The sequence below is a fragment of the Phaethon lepturus genome, unplaced genomic scaffold (genome assembly GCF_000687285.1).
Source record: "Phaethon lepturus isolate BGI_N335 unplaced genomic scaffold, ASM68728v1 scaffold2666, whole genome shotgun sequence".
Taxonomy (NCBI): domain Eukaryota; kingdom Metazoa; phylum Chordata; class Aves; order Phaethontiformes; family Phaethontidae; genus Phaethon; species Phaethon lepturus.
Genome location: NW_010546803.1, coordinates 100,752 through 113,601, shown reverse-complemented (window position 1 = coordinate 113,601; position 12,850 = coordinate 100,752). Strand labels below are relative to the sequence as shown.

The window sequence follows — 12,850 nt, the reverse complement described above, 5'->3', positions numbered from 1 at the left end:
CTATCTAGTCTACAAACCATCTGAGAACAGTTGTCCTACCACTTGTGTTTTAATGGCTGACCATGAAGAAACTGTAATAGCTTTGTCTTTTAATCTGAACTGAGTGCAAACATATGCTTAACAAAGTTATTTATGATACACTTTAATTTCCCACGATAAATTACCTCTCTTGGGGGCTGTGGACTACTGGTAACAGTAGGAGTTAGGATCAGTGGATTCTATTTCCATGCCTAAAACTCATCAGCTGTATAATGTTGAACACATCTCTCATCTGTGCATCTGATTCAGCAGTTCCAAAACAGCAATAACTGCTTGCACCCCCATATATACCCCAGTTCACAGGGACTTGTGAAAATCAATTACCATTTGAAGTGTTTCAGTACCACAGGATGCAAGTAGCTACAAAAGGAAAATATGTGGAATTAATTTACTGACAGATAATTAATACAGTTACCTGTGTTGCCTCCCAGCCCCACTGCCTGTACTTGGGATCGTGGGTGAATCTCCACATATACCAGTAGGTCTCAATCACCTCTGGTCTTAGGATGTAATACTTTTCATTCTGCCGCACTGCCACCGCCTCTATGCCACCATCAAATTTGAATGCTTCTGGACCCAGCTTTAATGCTGTGGGGGGGGAGGGGGTGGAGAGGGGAAGAAAAAAAGGAAAAAATTTATTGCTTACCAATCTTTGCAGAAAGGCTGGCTAGGAGACTGCTATTTCCCAAGCATGTGAGAAAAACAGAAACTAGCTTGTCTTTAAGCAGTCTCATAAATATTTCCTATTGTTGAAGCCTATAATTTTTTTTATGAATAATTTATCCAATTCCTGTGAGAAAACTACCTATCCTGACAGGAGTACAGTAATCCTCTTGAAAACTAATGAAACACTAAGAATATAAACACATTAATACATTCAATTATAGGATAAAATTAAAGTGACTGACATGAGTTATTTAGAAGCAAAAGAAAAAAACCAAAAAGGTCAACATAGACTGTGATGTCCTTTGATCCCACCCAGCACAGCAGGAAAAGATCTTAGAACAAAATCAGTTACCCACCATCTCAAATACCCTGCATCTTTATCCAAACTTGGTTTAGGGAAGTGCTGTCAGGCCACCATAACTGATGTGCTCCATAATGTGATCCTCAAGTAAAGGGTTTACAACTAGGCAATGAAAACTTAGCCACACCTGAAAACAAATCTCTGAACTAAGAGATTCACTATTTCAGTCCTTAAAGGAAGCTGTAATGGCCCTGTGCCAACACCTGGAACAGTAGTCATATTAAAAGGAGGTACCTGTAGAAAAACTGTTTATAATATGAAGATGCAATTATATGTATTTTTTTATTATACAGCTACACATTATGCCTCTAATTTGACATAAATAATGCGCTCTTATCTACAGCTGCACCCCACCATTTGCTTTAGCAGAGAGTTTTTAAGGCACTGAACTTTGAAGCTGCACTCAAGTTTTACAAATTATCAAAGCGATTAATCATGTAATTCCTGTGGGCTAGAGGCTCACATTAACCATGGTCTCATGAGTCTGAAAGGGGAACCTTAGAATACTACAGTGAAAAATATCAGCACCTCCCAGTGTGTGTCCCAGCAGAAAATGTCCCCAAAAAGTGCTTTAATCTTTTTGTTTCAAGGGAGTATGGCTCTGGATGACAACAGAAAAAAGCACCACTCTGCTTCAACCACATGTGGTATGGAAAACTCCATCAAAAAATGTTTATGATATTTCTTTCAAAATGGGCTATCTTACCTGTTTCAGTGAAAAAAATTTACAAGTTTTACTGCCAAATCAATGAGATTAGATACAGAGTTCTGCCTATTCAAAGTTAAGAAGACAAGAATGGCCATACTGCACCAGATGAAAGTTTGTCTGGTCCAGCACTATGTCTCCAACAGTGGCCAAAATCAGACATGGATGGGGAAGAGGAAGAACAGGCCAAATACGTATGATACCTTTTTCCACCTTCTGTACCAGTGTCCAATTTTTTGAGCTCAAGGTTTCTCCCAAAATAGACATACTTTATTTTATGTGGTCAGGTTCTTAATATTCTTAATAGATTTATTTCCCAACTACTTACTTGGTGTTTCCTTAAACCTACATAAGCCTTAAGCATCCAAAACAACCTCTGCTAAGGAGTTCCGCATCCCCAATACCTCTTTGGTGTAGAACACTTTTTTTGTTCTTTTCTGTTTTCAGCTTGGTTCTTACTAGACTCATTCCATAGCACCTAGGTCTTCTTTTTAAGAAGACAGTGAACAACTGATTCCTAGCCACTTTCTCCAGTCCGCTGCTGATTTTGCAAATTTGTTGTATCCTACCTAAACCACCCCTTTTCCACACTGAAGAATACTATCTGATTCAGTTGCTCCTTGAATGGAAACTCTTCCATACCTTTAGTTTTCCTTCCAGCCTTTCTCTGCAACTCTTTCAACTCTATATCCTTTTTGAAATGTAAGGACCAGCCTGAATACAGCACTAAAAGTGTGGACAAGATTAATATAGTGACCTAATGACATTTTCTATTTTGTTCTTTTCCACTTTGTTTATCCTGACTGCTACCAAGCTGACATTTTCCTAATCCCAAGAGCAATTTCCTGAGTTGTAATGGTCAGTTAAGAGCTCATCATTTTATATGTGAGGTTAGGAATAATCTTCTCATAGGTGTCTCACTTTACATTTAACTACACTGAATTTAATTTAGTAATTTATTATGCAGTTACTCAAACTCATAAGGTCCTTGTGCAATTTTTCAGCTTGCTTTCATCCTTGCTATCCTGAAGAGCTTTTTTCTTTTAGTTATTACCATCAGCACACTTACTCTACTATTCCTGCCCTTTTCCTGATCATTTATGTATGTGTATATATGTTTTACTTATACATACATATACACATATTAAAATATAAAAATAATATACATTTATAGGCATATTATCTGTGTATAACTATATATCAGATGTGTCAGAGCACCACTCATTAACCACCATTCGTCTGTTGCAAGAGCTGACTATTTACCTCAACCCTATTTGTTATACTACAACCATTTTTTCCCCATGCAGGTACTTGCTGCTTATGCTACAGCTGCTTAATATTCTTAAAAGGCCTTAGTCGAGAACTTTGGAAAACCCGTTTGGAAATCTGGCAAACCACATCAGCTGTATTGCTCTTATCCACAAAAGCAGCTGGATTTTATATATCTAGTAAATTTTATATAGATAAATAGATAAAACTAGATAAATGTTATATATCTAGTTTTAGAAATAAATTTGAAAACATTGCTTAATTTTTTTTGTGTGTTTCTTTAAGACTACAGTCAATCTAGAAACAAATTTCCTGAAGGTAAGAAAGGTTTCATAACTGTAGTAAGACTTCCTAGGTTCTAACTCATATAAAATTTGAGGAAGAGAACCTCCAAGATACTTTTGTTTGAGACTCTGAACCATTCCATCAACACACATTATTATTTTACACTTCTCACAAAAACAAGTAATTATTATGACCTTTACCTGTTTAGCTGCTAACAGAGTCCTGGGACAGAGACAGCATCTACTCATACCCTGACAATGTCTCAGCTGAAATCTTAGTCATCTGGCTTATTCTGCATTGGAATTGTCACATGTATAAAAACAGCAAATGCTGTACCCAGATTCTGAGGACAGTTCTTGTCAGAAACTTTAAAGACATGCAAAAAATTTTATTCTGAAATAATCTGTCTATAGTCAGTCAATGCTTTACATATTATTGGCTAATGTCTGGGAAAATTCTCATGTATAAGGAATAATATTTTACTAAAAATACCGTGTGCTGTAAATCAGCACCTGCTACCAATCTATATCAGAAATAGAGCGGCCAGCAGGACTTGGGAAGCAATTGTGCCCTTGTACTCGGCATTGGTGAGGCCACACCTAAATACTGCGTTCAGTTTTGGGCCCCTCACTATAAGGAGGTGCTGGAGCACGTCCAGAGAAGAGCATCAAAGCTCGTGAAGGGTCTAGAGCACAAGTCTTATGAGGAGCAGCTGAGGGAACTGGGGTTGTTTTGTCTGGAGAAAAGGGGGCTCAAGGGAGACCTTATCACTCTCTACAACTACCTGAAAGGAGGCTGTAGTGAGGTGGGCGTTGGTCTCTCTTCCCAAGTAACAAGTGATAGGACATGAGGAAACGGCCTCAAGTTGCGCCAGGGAAGGTTTAGATTGGATATTAGGAAGAATTTCTTCACTGAAAGGGTTATCAAGCATTGGAACAGGCTGCCCAGGGAAGTGGTTGAGTCACCATCCCTGGAGGTATTTAAAAAACATGTAGATGTGGTGCTTAGGGACATGGTTTAGTGGTGGACTTGGCAGTGTTAGGTTTATGACTGGACTTGATGATCCTAAAGGTCTTTTCCAACCTAAATGATTCTATGATTCTATTCTAAATAGATAATTTTGATTATTAATCTAATGTCTACAATACCTATGAAAGCTGTTTATTCAGATTGATTTGTTAGTGGTATTTTTATTCTTTTACTTTCATTGGAAATATTTTTTTATCATTTATGGGTTTCACATCATCAGTTATTTTATGCCTTTTCCATGTTTCTCAGTGGTGCATGTTAAGCATGTAAAACAAAGAACTAATCCCCAGTAACTGGAATACCTCAAGATGTGCAGTCCACAGACAAGCTTAAATGTTGAGTAACCTTGCACCATAAACACATGAAGCTGTACTCTTTTAGCCTTACCAAAGCCCACTGACAGCATTATGACTCCTTGTGCTGCGACACGGGCATACAGATCAGAGCACGCCTTCTGTCTCTGGTTCTCACAATCTTCTATCCAAATTGAGAGCACACTGGACTATAGAAACATCTTGAAATCTCCTGTTTGATCATCAATAAGCCTTTTTAAATTGCTGGTGTTTCCAAGGAGTGTCACATGCATTCACAATGTCCTGAAGAGAGAGGAAGAGCCTCAGGGGTTTCCTCATTGGATCCTGGAAACACAAATCCCTTGCTCAGAGGCAGACCAGAATCATGCCTGCATCCCCTGCCTTCATCTTCCACCTACCAAAAACCATCAGCTTCCTCCAGCTGGTGAATTAAAAAGTCATCCTACAGGGAGTGCTATAGACTGACCCTCAGCTTAAGCAGAATCTTCAGGGATCTACAGAATCCACAGGGATCTTCACAGAGCCATGCCAAGGACCTGAGCTTCTCAGGATATCCCCAGTCACTTCTCCAGCCTAGAACTCAAGAGCCTGAGGTCTACTCTCAGATATTCCTGGATAATATGGATAGGTGAATCAGATTATCAGAGACTCTGTCCCTGCATGGACCTCTCATTGACTACATGGCAGTGATGCCAATTGTCACTGGGACATAGTGCCCACGGAAATACACCAGGAATGGTTGCAAGAATTTTCCAACTTCTCTGTATTAATCAGCACTGTGGAGCAGACAGCATCATGAGAGATGCAATGGGTAATCAGTGCTGACAGAATGCAGTCTGGCAGGAAAGAGAATACAAAGGATGTAGCAACATCTGGAAGGATTAGGGCAAAACTTGTAACAAGCCATACAGGAGAAGGCTGTCACATGCAGACAGACCACCTTACATTTGGACAATGTGACTTGGGCCTGACATGAGAAAACAGCATGTGTGGGATAGCAAAATTTTCTCAGGGGGTAGGTCTGGAAGACTCACTCATAAAAAAAAGCAGGTTGTTAACTCAGTTTTACTGTACAAAGCTAAAAAGCCCCAAGCTAACCTGAAGGGAATGATTAACCTGCTTTTAATTACTCAGTCACTTGCGTAATAAAAGCAGATGCTTTCACCCAAGGTGGATTACTATGATTGCCAGGTACCTTATGAAAAACCTCATTATCTGTACAGAAGTCAAGCAACTGACTTTTCAACTGGAATGGATCTGTTTCTACCACAAGACATACCTCCATTTATCTGTTTTGACTGAGGTGTAGAATAAGATGTCCTTGAATTCAAGAGACAAAATTCCTTCTCCTCTCTGTAGAGCTGGGATGACCTCCTCCATCACTATCCTGAACTGAGCTTATGTATGAACACATGCAGTCCTCCTAAGTCCAAAATGGGGTCTCATTCTTCCTCCACATCTGCCTCTATGAAAAAAACTATTCATCTTAGTATTGATCAATCCTGATTAAAGCAGCAGCAACTACCAATGATAATGGTGTTGGGTAATGACGATGAAACTGAATTGTGTGGGCTGAGAACGAGTATCTTTGCTTGACCCAGCAAGACATGTAGGTGCAATAGGGTGTGGCCTCTCTAAGGTAGCTTCACAGATCTGAGGTTGGTCTTATTTATATGTTAGGAGACATGGCATGGTGTCACGCCAGCAACAATCTGTCCAAAAGATGATGGTGTGCTTTAACTTGCGCCATGCTTTCAATCAAGTTAAGAAATGTCCCAAAATCTTCAGCAAGCCCCAGTGATGCATTGTGAGCATCCAAAAATATCTGCACAGGATCACTGATACACATTCCAGGGACTAAGGAATACCCAAAATGTCACTGGAAAACTCTCATTCCAATGATGGCAAGGCCAAGGCAAATAAATCAGTCTACAACATTACTGTGCAAATCTGTCACCACTTGGCAACTTTTTCTGGTTATATGGCAAAGGGATTGCTGTTGCCAAAATGGAAAGAAAGGGTGGGCAGCAGAGGATACTTTTTCACCAGTAAAGAGGTCAAAAAGCAGGATGCTTTTGTATCTGCAGGGTGGTCCTCAATCCTCCCCTAACAATTTCTGGAAAAACACACATCTTTTCATCCTGAGTCCAGGGAACCTAAAAGAAGTATTTGAGTTGGGGAATGGGTTAGAATATGTTTGGGAGCGCTGTAACGCAGCGAGGCTTGTGTGGGATTCCTGCAATACAATCTGCTGCTGTCAGCTGAGAGAGGAGGGTATAATTGCCTGCTGCGGAGCCATGAAAATCTACTGCTGAGAGCACAAACTGAATGGTGACAGAATGCTTGACATCAAGGGGTAGACGAGAAAGTGGAGAAGGATTCATAGCGGCCTGTCGAAGGCCTCAAGTGTCTTAGAAGCCATCAACAGAAGCAAATGCATGCAAGGGCCCAGAGAGATGGTCTTAGAAATTACCAAAGCCTGGGCAATGGTAATTCAACAGGTGCCTTCTCACATTAATTGTGATAACTTCAGTCCCAAAGGCAAGTAAATGAACAGAGGCAAACAAGCAAGAAGTCTTGTTTTGGTAAAGGCAGCTGAAGTCAACCACAAATGCTCTGCCCATAGAGCGTGATCATGTTTGTCTGAAGACATAGGGTAATGTATGAGAGGGGAAACTGACCTGAAAGGATATCATTATTGCCTTGAAAAATCCTAATACATTAAGAACCTCTAGCCACAAATGTCATGGCAGAAAAACACCTCAGTGCTAAATAGGCATGTGGACTGTCACTGCAAGACAACAGCATTTTACTTACTATCACACTGGTAAAATCTGCCAGATCAAAGTTACTTCAATGGAATTTATTTGAAAATCCATAAATCCTGGACCCTAAATCATCTGTCGGGTCACCATAGTTATTCATGAAAGACATGGAAAGCATGATTTCAAAGCAGAATTTCAGGTATGAGATGGTATTCCATGATTTATATAACATTATTGTAAAGACAGTAGCAAATACAGTATGTAGTTTGCCTGAAGCTTTCTGTAATATCAAATTCTTCTGGGTTGTTTTTTTTTTTTTAAATAAGCTTTCATACCTGCAATATGTGCAACAGGTTACTGACAGTTGGCAATATAATGCCGTTCTTTTCCAGAAGTGCTTTTGTTCTGTGAAATTGTTTTGATTTTGCTGAGACTGGATCTTGAAACAGCATTTTTTTTTTTCCTCATGCTCAGCCCTTATGGAAATTTAAGTTGCTTCATAAAGTAGTATTTTTATACTAAAATATTGTAAAACCAGGCATATACTGCAGGTTATTATGAGCAACCCTGGGAAGACATGGGAAAAGACAGCTCTGGTTGATTTATCTGAAGAAAAGAGCTCTCTGTCCTCAGCACACAGCCTTAGCACCTTGCTGTTTCCTCTGGGGGCACCAAATGGGGCAAGAGTTCCCGCAGGTCTATACGAAAGAGAGATCAGGCTCTCCCCTCTGCTGACTGAAACATAAACCTTATCAGCTCAACCAGGTTGACTGACTGCCCTCTGAAAGAGAGTCTTTTTCTGCAACCAGCTAGTTCTGTCATTAAAGCGTACAATTATGTCTCAAATTCTGCTCTTAAAGCATAATTAAGAAGTTGACATTTTGCACATAACAGATGTTTATTTTCTTTGAAAAATCAGTCCAAGCAAAAAAAACCCCACCAAAACAAAACAAAAAAATCCAGATTACTTAGATTGCAAGACTGAACAAAAGAAAACTAGGACATTGCAAATTTACAGCTGTCTGTACACCTTTCAGTCAGTTTCCTTTATGTGTGTGTTCTTGTAGAGTCATTAAATATGTAACCAAAACTTTTATCCTTCCATCTTTTGACTTATTTAGGGTACAGAATAAACATCTGAAGGAATAAAATTAGGACTGCTGCAAAAACAACTGTAAATTTAGCATTGCTTATTTTTAAGTGTTGAATTAAATATTTAAATGTTTCATTTCAATGTTCAGTTTTTCAGAATGCAACAATAGTTATTATGTCCTTACTTTTTCCTCAAGCATCCTCTTTTTTTTTTTTTTTTTTTTTAAATACTGTTGGCACCCAGGTAAAAGTATTGGTCATGACCATCAAATTGAATTCTTTAAAATTACAGGTGATTATACAATGATACTATGTAATCCTGTGAATAAATAACTGAATTCTCTTCTTAAAACTGTTTTTGAGTTTTAGTTAGCATTACTTCTACTAGGAAATTATTTCAGAAGCTCACTTCTCTGATGGCTACATAAAGCCATCTCCAATTTCCAACCTACATTTATTCATGGAGACTTTACAAATCTTGCTCTTGGTACAACTGTGTTGTTTACATCTTAAAATAATTCTATTTCTTATCAGTGTTTATCCATTTTGATGATGACAAATTTATTCCTTTCTTGGGCATTACTCTTCTAGTCTATGCAGGCCAACCTCTGTTATTTTCCCACTCTAAGATAAAAGCTCTGTCACTCTAATCATTCTGTTGGTCCTTCTCTGGATTCGTTCTGCTTGAAATTCAGGTTTGTACAGCCTACTCCAGATGACAAATTATACGTGTCTTCTAAGGCAGCGTTAATATTCTGTAATCTCTGCTGAAAATTCTTCACCTGATACAGACTAGGACTGCCCTGGCATTTTTCAACTCCCAGTTTAGAGAAAGAGGTTTTTTTGTCTTTTTTTTCTAATGAACTTCCTATTTCTGACAGTCCAGTCCTCAAGGTCTTCCCGCTTACTATTCTGAGACTCTTCTTTTAATTGTCTTCTGACTTTACAGCCACAGCAAGTGTAATCAGCACACACTCACTTCATGCATCAACATCACTATTAAAGATGTAAAACAATCCTGGTCCAAAAGACTGAACTTGAGAAACTTCCAGCCCAACAGTGAAGTCAGACATTGCCTCCTCACTAGTCAAGTCTCTGGCCATCTCATATTTTGCATACAAGTCTTTATCTTCTCTAGTTTAATTGTACTTATCCAGAATGTACTACTACTAAAACAGTAAAAAGTGCATTTACAAATTTTCCACCCTATATAAAGGTAAGAAGAGTATATATGAAACTAGAAACTGCCCTATGTATCTGGGAGAACAAGAGTTCACAGGCACTCCTTCCTCCCTGCACCCACATAGCCTATCTTAGCTGACTGATCCAAAGATAGGTACAAACATGCAGGAAGGAACCATATAAAGTCTGGTTTTACATTTACTCACCATGATGTAGGTCAGGAGTAAATACATGAATGTTAAAAAAATTATACTGGTATAAAAACAGTGCATGTTAGACACGCATAGGTCCATAAGAAATCTTAAAAATAATTAAGACAATTTCTATATTTCAACTACTGAAATAACTAGATTAACAATGTCTCTTACTTGTCCTGTCATATGACTCATGACACGTATGTGCAATTTCAGCTCCAAGCTGCAAATAATGTCCAGCTTTATCATCTCTGGAACCATCTGCTCCAAGGGCAAACATTCCCCCTGCAAAACAGGTCAAATGGCCCATCTTTCTTTCAAGGTGCCCATTCTTCCACTCCCCAATGAAGGTCAGTCCTCCATTGGACTTTCTGATGAGATGTTTTTCTATGGCCTATAAGAAGATTAAGAGAACTTTCAAATACTGTTTCACATGCAAGTTTTACATACCAACTCTTCTTCAAAGAATAAAATAGTGTTTTCAAAACAAAAAGAATTTTCTTCTTCTGCCAAATTCACTTCTGAGCACTACAGGAACAAACAGCTATAAGAATATAATTTCAATGCACATTAAAAAAAATACCCTAACTGCTAAACGATGCTAAATGAGATCAATCATAGGAAAATCACAACATAGATAACATTGCACTTTTAGCTGAGAATTCAGCACGTATTTTATCGTTCAAACACTGTTCACTCTGAGAAGTACCTATTTGTTCTGCCGTATAGCCTGTGTGTACTCAGAAAATACATCAATGTTGGATACTTTTGGTCAGCAACATATGTAAAGGCAGTACCTGTAATCTCCATCAACCTTCAATAGAAAGTGAGAGGAATGCTCCAGCCACCTTCTAGTTGCTTCTCCATAGCAAACTTTCTGATTGCATGTAGTCAAAGGATGGGTGAGGGTTAGAGCAGCTGTTATTATTATTTCACAGGTGAGGCAACTGCCGCTTTTTCTTTGAACATTTGTACCAATTATGTTGCTGCTTTTAATTTATAAATGGTGTTCTTCTGGTAGTAGGAAGGAGAATAGCTGACCTAACTTTCCAAAGTTTGCAAACTACACAGAACAACACATTCAGCCTCTTTCAGAGAGGTTCACAATCCCCACCAGTCTACTGCAGTACTACTTATCTGCAGCAGTAAACAGTTTTTCTTGTAACTAGAATCTCATTACTGTTTGAGTCCTATAATAATAAAGATAATTATCTTCTTTACCATTATTCTTATCTTTTTTCCAGAAGTCTCTTTTGTACTTCCAAACATAACCACCTGATGGGTTCATGAATTCCTTCAAAGTGAATAACCTGTCATTGGCCAGAGTACTCCAAGGCTGATTAGAGTTGAAGGATTAAAGTGCCATTAAAAAAGCATTTACTACTCCCCTTGCCATCCACAAGTTCTATTATAGAAGTGAATTACTACCCTCTCCATTACTTTTCTGGTGCCTACAACAAATTACACCCCAAATGACCACAACTGTATTGTGCACTAAAACTAGATATACTGAGAACACACAGGCCTAGGATCCCACATAAAACTAACACAGTTATCGTGGATGTGGAGGTCACGTCTGCTGCACACAGTTGTCTCCTTGCTATCTACACAGTGCAAACTGTACAGTTCGCTACAATACAGATTCAAGCCATAGATTAATTGGCTTGCAACTTGTAATTCAGGTTTAAAAGTGGACAGTGAAATAGCTTTCCCCTCTAAATAAAAAAAGCAAGACTGTCTTTTGTTTTCACCAAAACGGACAAACAAAAAGCTTCAAGCTCTTCTGTGACTGTAGTAGGTATTTCAGGTTCACTTTTTTTTTTTTAAACTGATGCTTAAGTGATACAGGACTGTTTAAAGCAGCTGTATTGAACCCAGAAATATTTGATAATGTGGAAGTCCTCCATCCAGGTACTGGAATAGCATCTGACAGCTTTCCAAAGTTTTCTTCAATAAAAAACTTTTCTAAAAACAAAAATATTGAAATTACAGTTAGAAAAGGCAGAATTTGTAGAATTAGGAGCCTCATCTGGGGAAGATGATAATATAAACGGTAATCTGAAATAGTTGTGTTTCTGAATATGTGTTTCTGTATGGTTTTCTGAATATGTTCTTGACTTGAGATGCTGCAGTGCTTGCAGCAACTTTTATGAATGGTTATAATGATGTGAATCTACACCTCAGCCATGTAGCCAGTGAAGATCTGTCAGTCCCCATATAGCCAGGATGAATGTACTAGCTAAAAGTCAATGCAGTGGTTGCAGGGAGAAGGCTGCATTATCATCAGTAATGCTCCTTACTTGCATTGTAGACTGAGCCATCATTCAGATGGTGAAATTTCTCCACTGTCCTCCACTGAACCTCTGCATTCTGAAGGTAATGAAAGAGAAGTGCTTCCTGCTGGGTTCACTTCTTCGCTAATACCACTGACAGATCTAAAGTTTGTGTTTATGGCAGGATCCAGCAAGAAGACCACAGCAATAACTGACAGAGCAGAAACGAGTAAGTGTCTGACAGCTGCTGGAGTGGCTGCCTAACAATCATGCAAATTGGCGTTGAGGACTGGCATGATACTGTGGCTTCCGCTGCTAGGGAGCCTGATGCGGTTAACCGTAAAAACCGTGAAAATTTGTTCTGAAAGTACTGGTGTAGGAAAGGTTGTATCTGTTGAAAATTCTGCCACTGAAGAAGTCGTACTCAATGACTTCTTTGGCTCTGTCTTCACTGGCAGTCTCTCTTCCCACACCTCGCGAGTGGATGGACTGCAAGACAGGGACAGGAAGAGCAAAGTCCCTCCCATTGTAAGAGAATCACAGAATCACTAGGTTGGAAAGGACCTTCAAGATCATCAAGTCCAACCATTAATCCAGCGCCACCGTGTCCCCTAAACCATGTCCTGAAGTGCCACATCCACATGTTTTTTGAACACTTCCAGAGATGGTGACTCC

General features: G+C 38.9%; 1 protein-coding gene across 1 annotated transcript in view; it reads right to left on the bottom strand.

The window, feature by feature from the left end:
* Positions 1-454: 454 nt before the first annotated feature.
* Positions 455-12,850, bottom strand: part of LOC104622588 (mannosyl-oligosaccharide 1,2-alpha-mannosidase IB) — a gene marked incomplete at its 3' end in the record, with an annotated part of 103,607 nt that continues 91,211 nt past the window's right edge. Inside the window, exons 9-10 of the mRNA XM_010289423.1 lie at positions 10,077-10,296; positions 455-627 (exon numbers count right to left, since the gene is read on the bottom strand). Coding sequence (XP_010287725.1) covers positions 455-627; positions 10,077-10,296 — 393 coding nt within the window. The remainder of the gene's footprint in view (positions 628-10,076; positions 10,297-12,850) is intronic.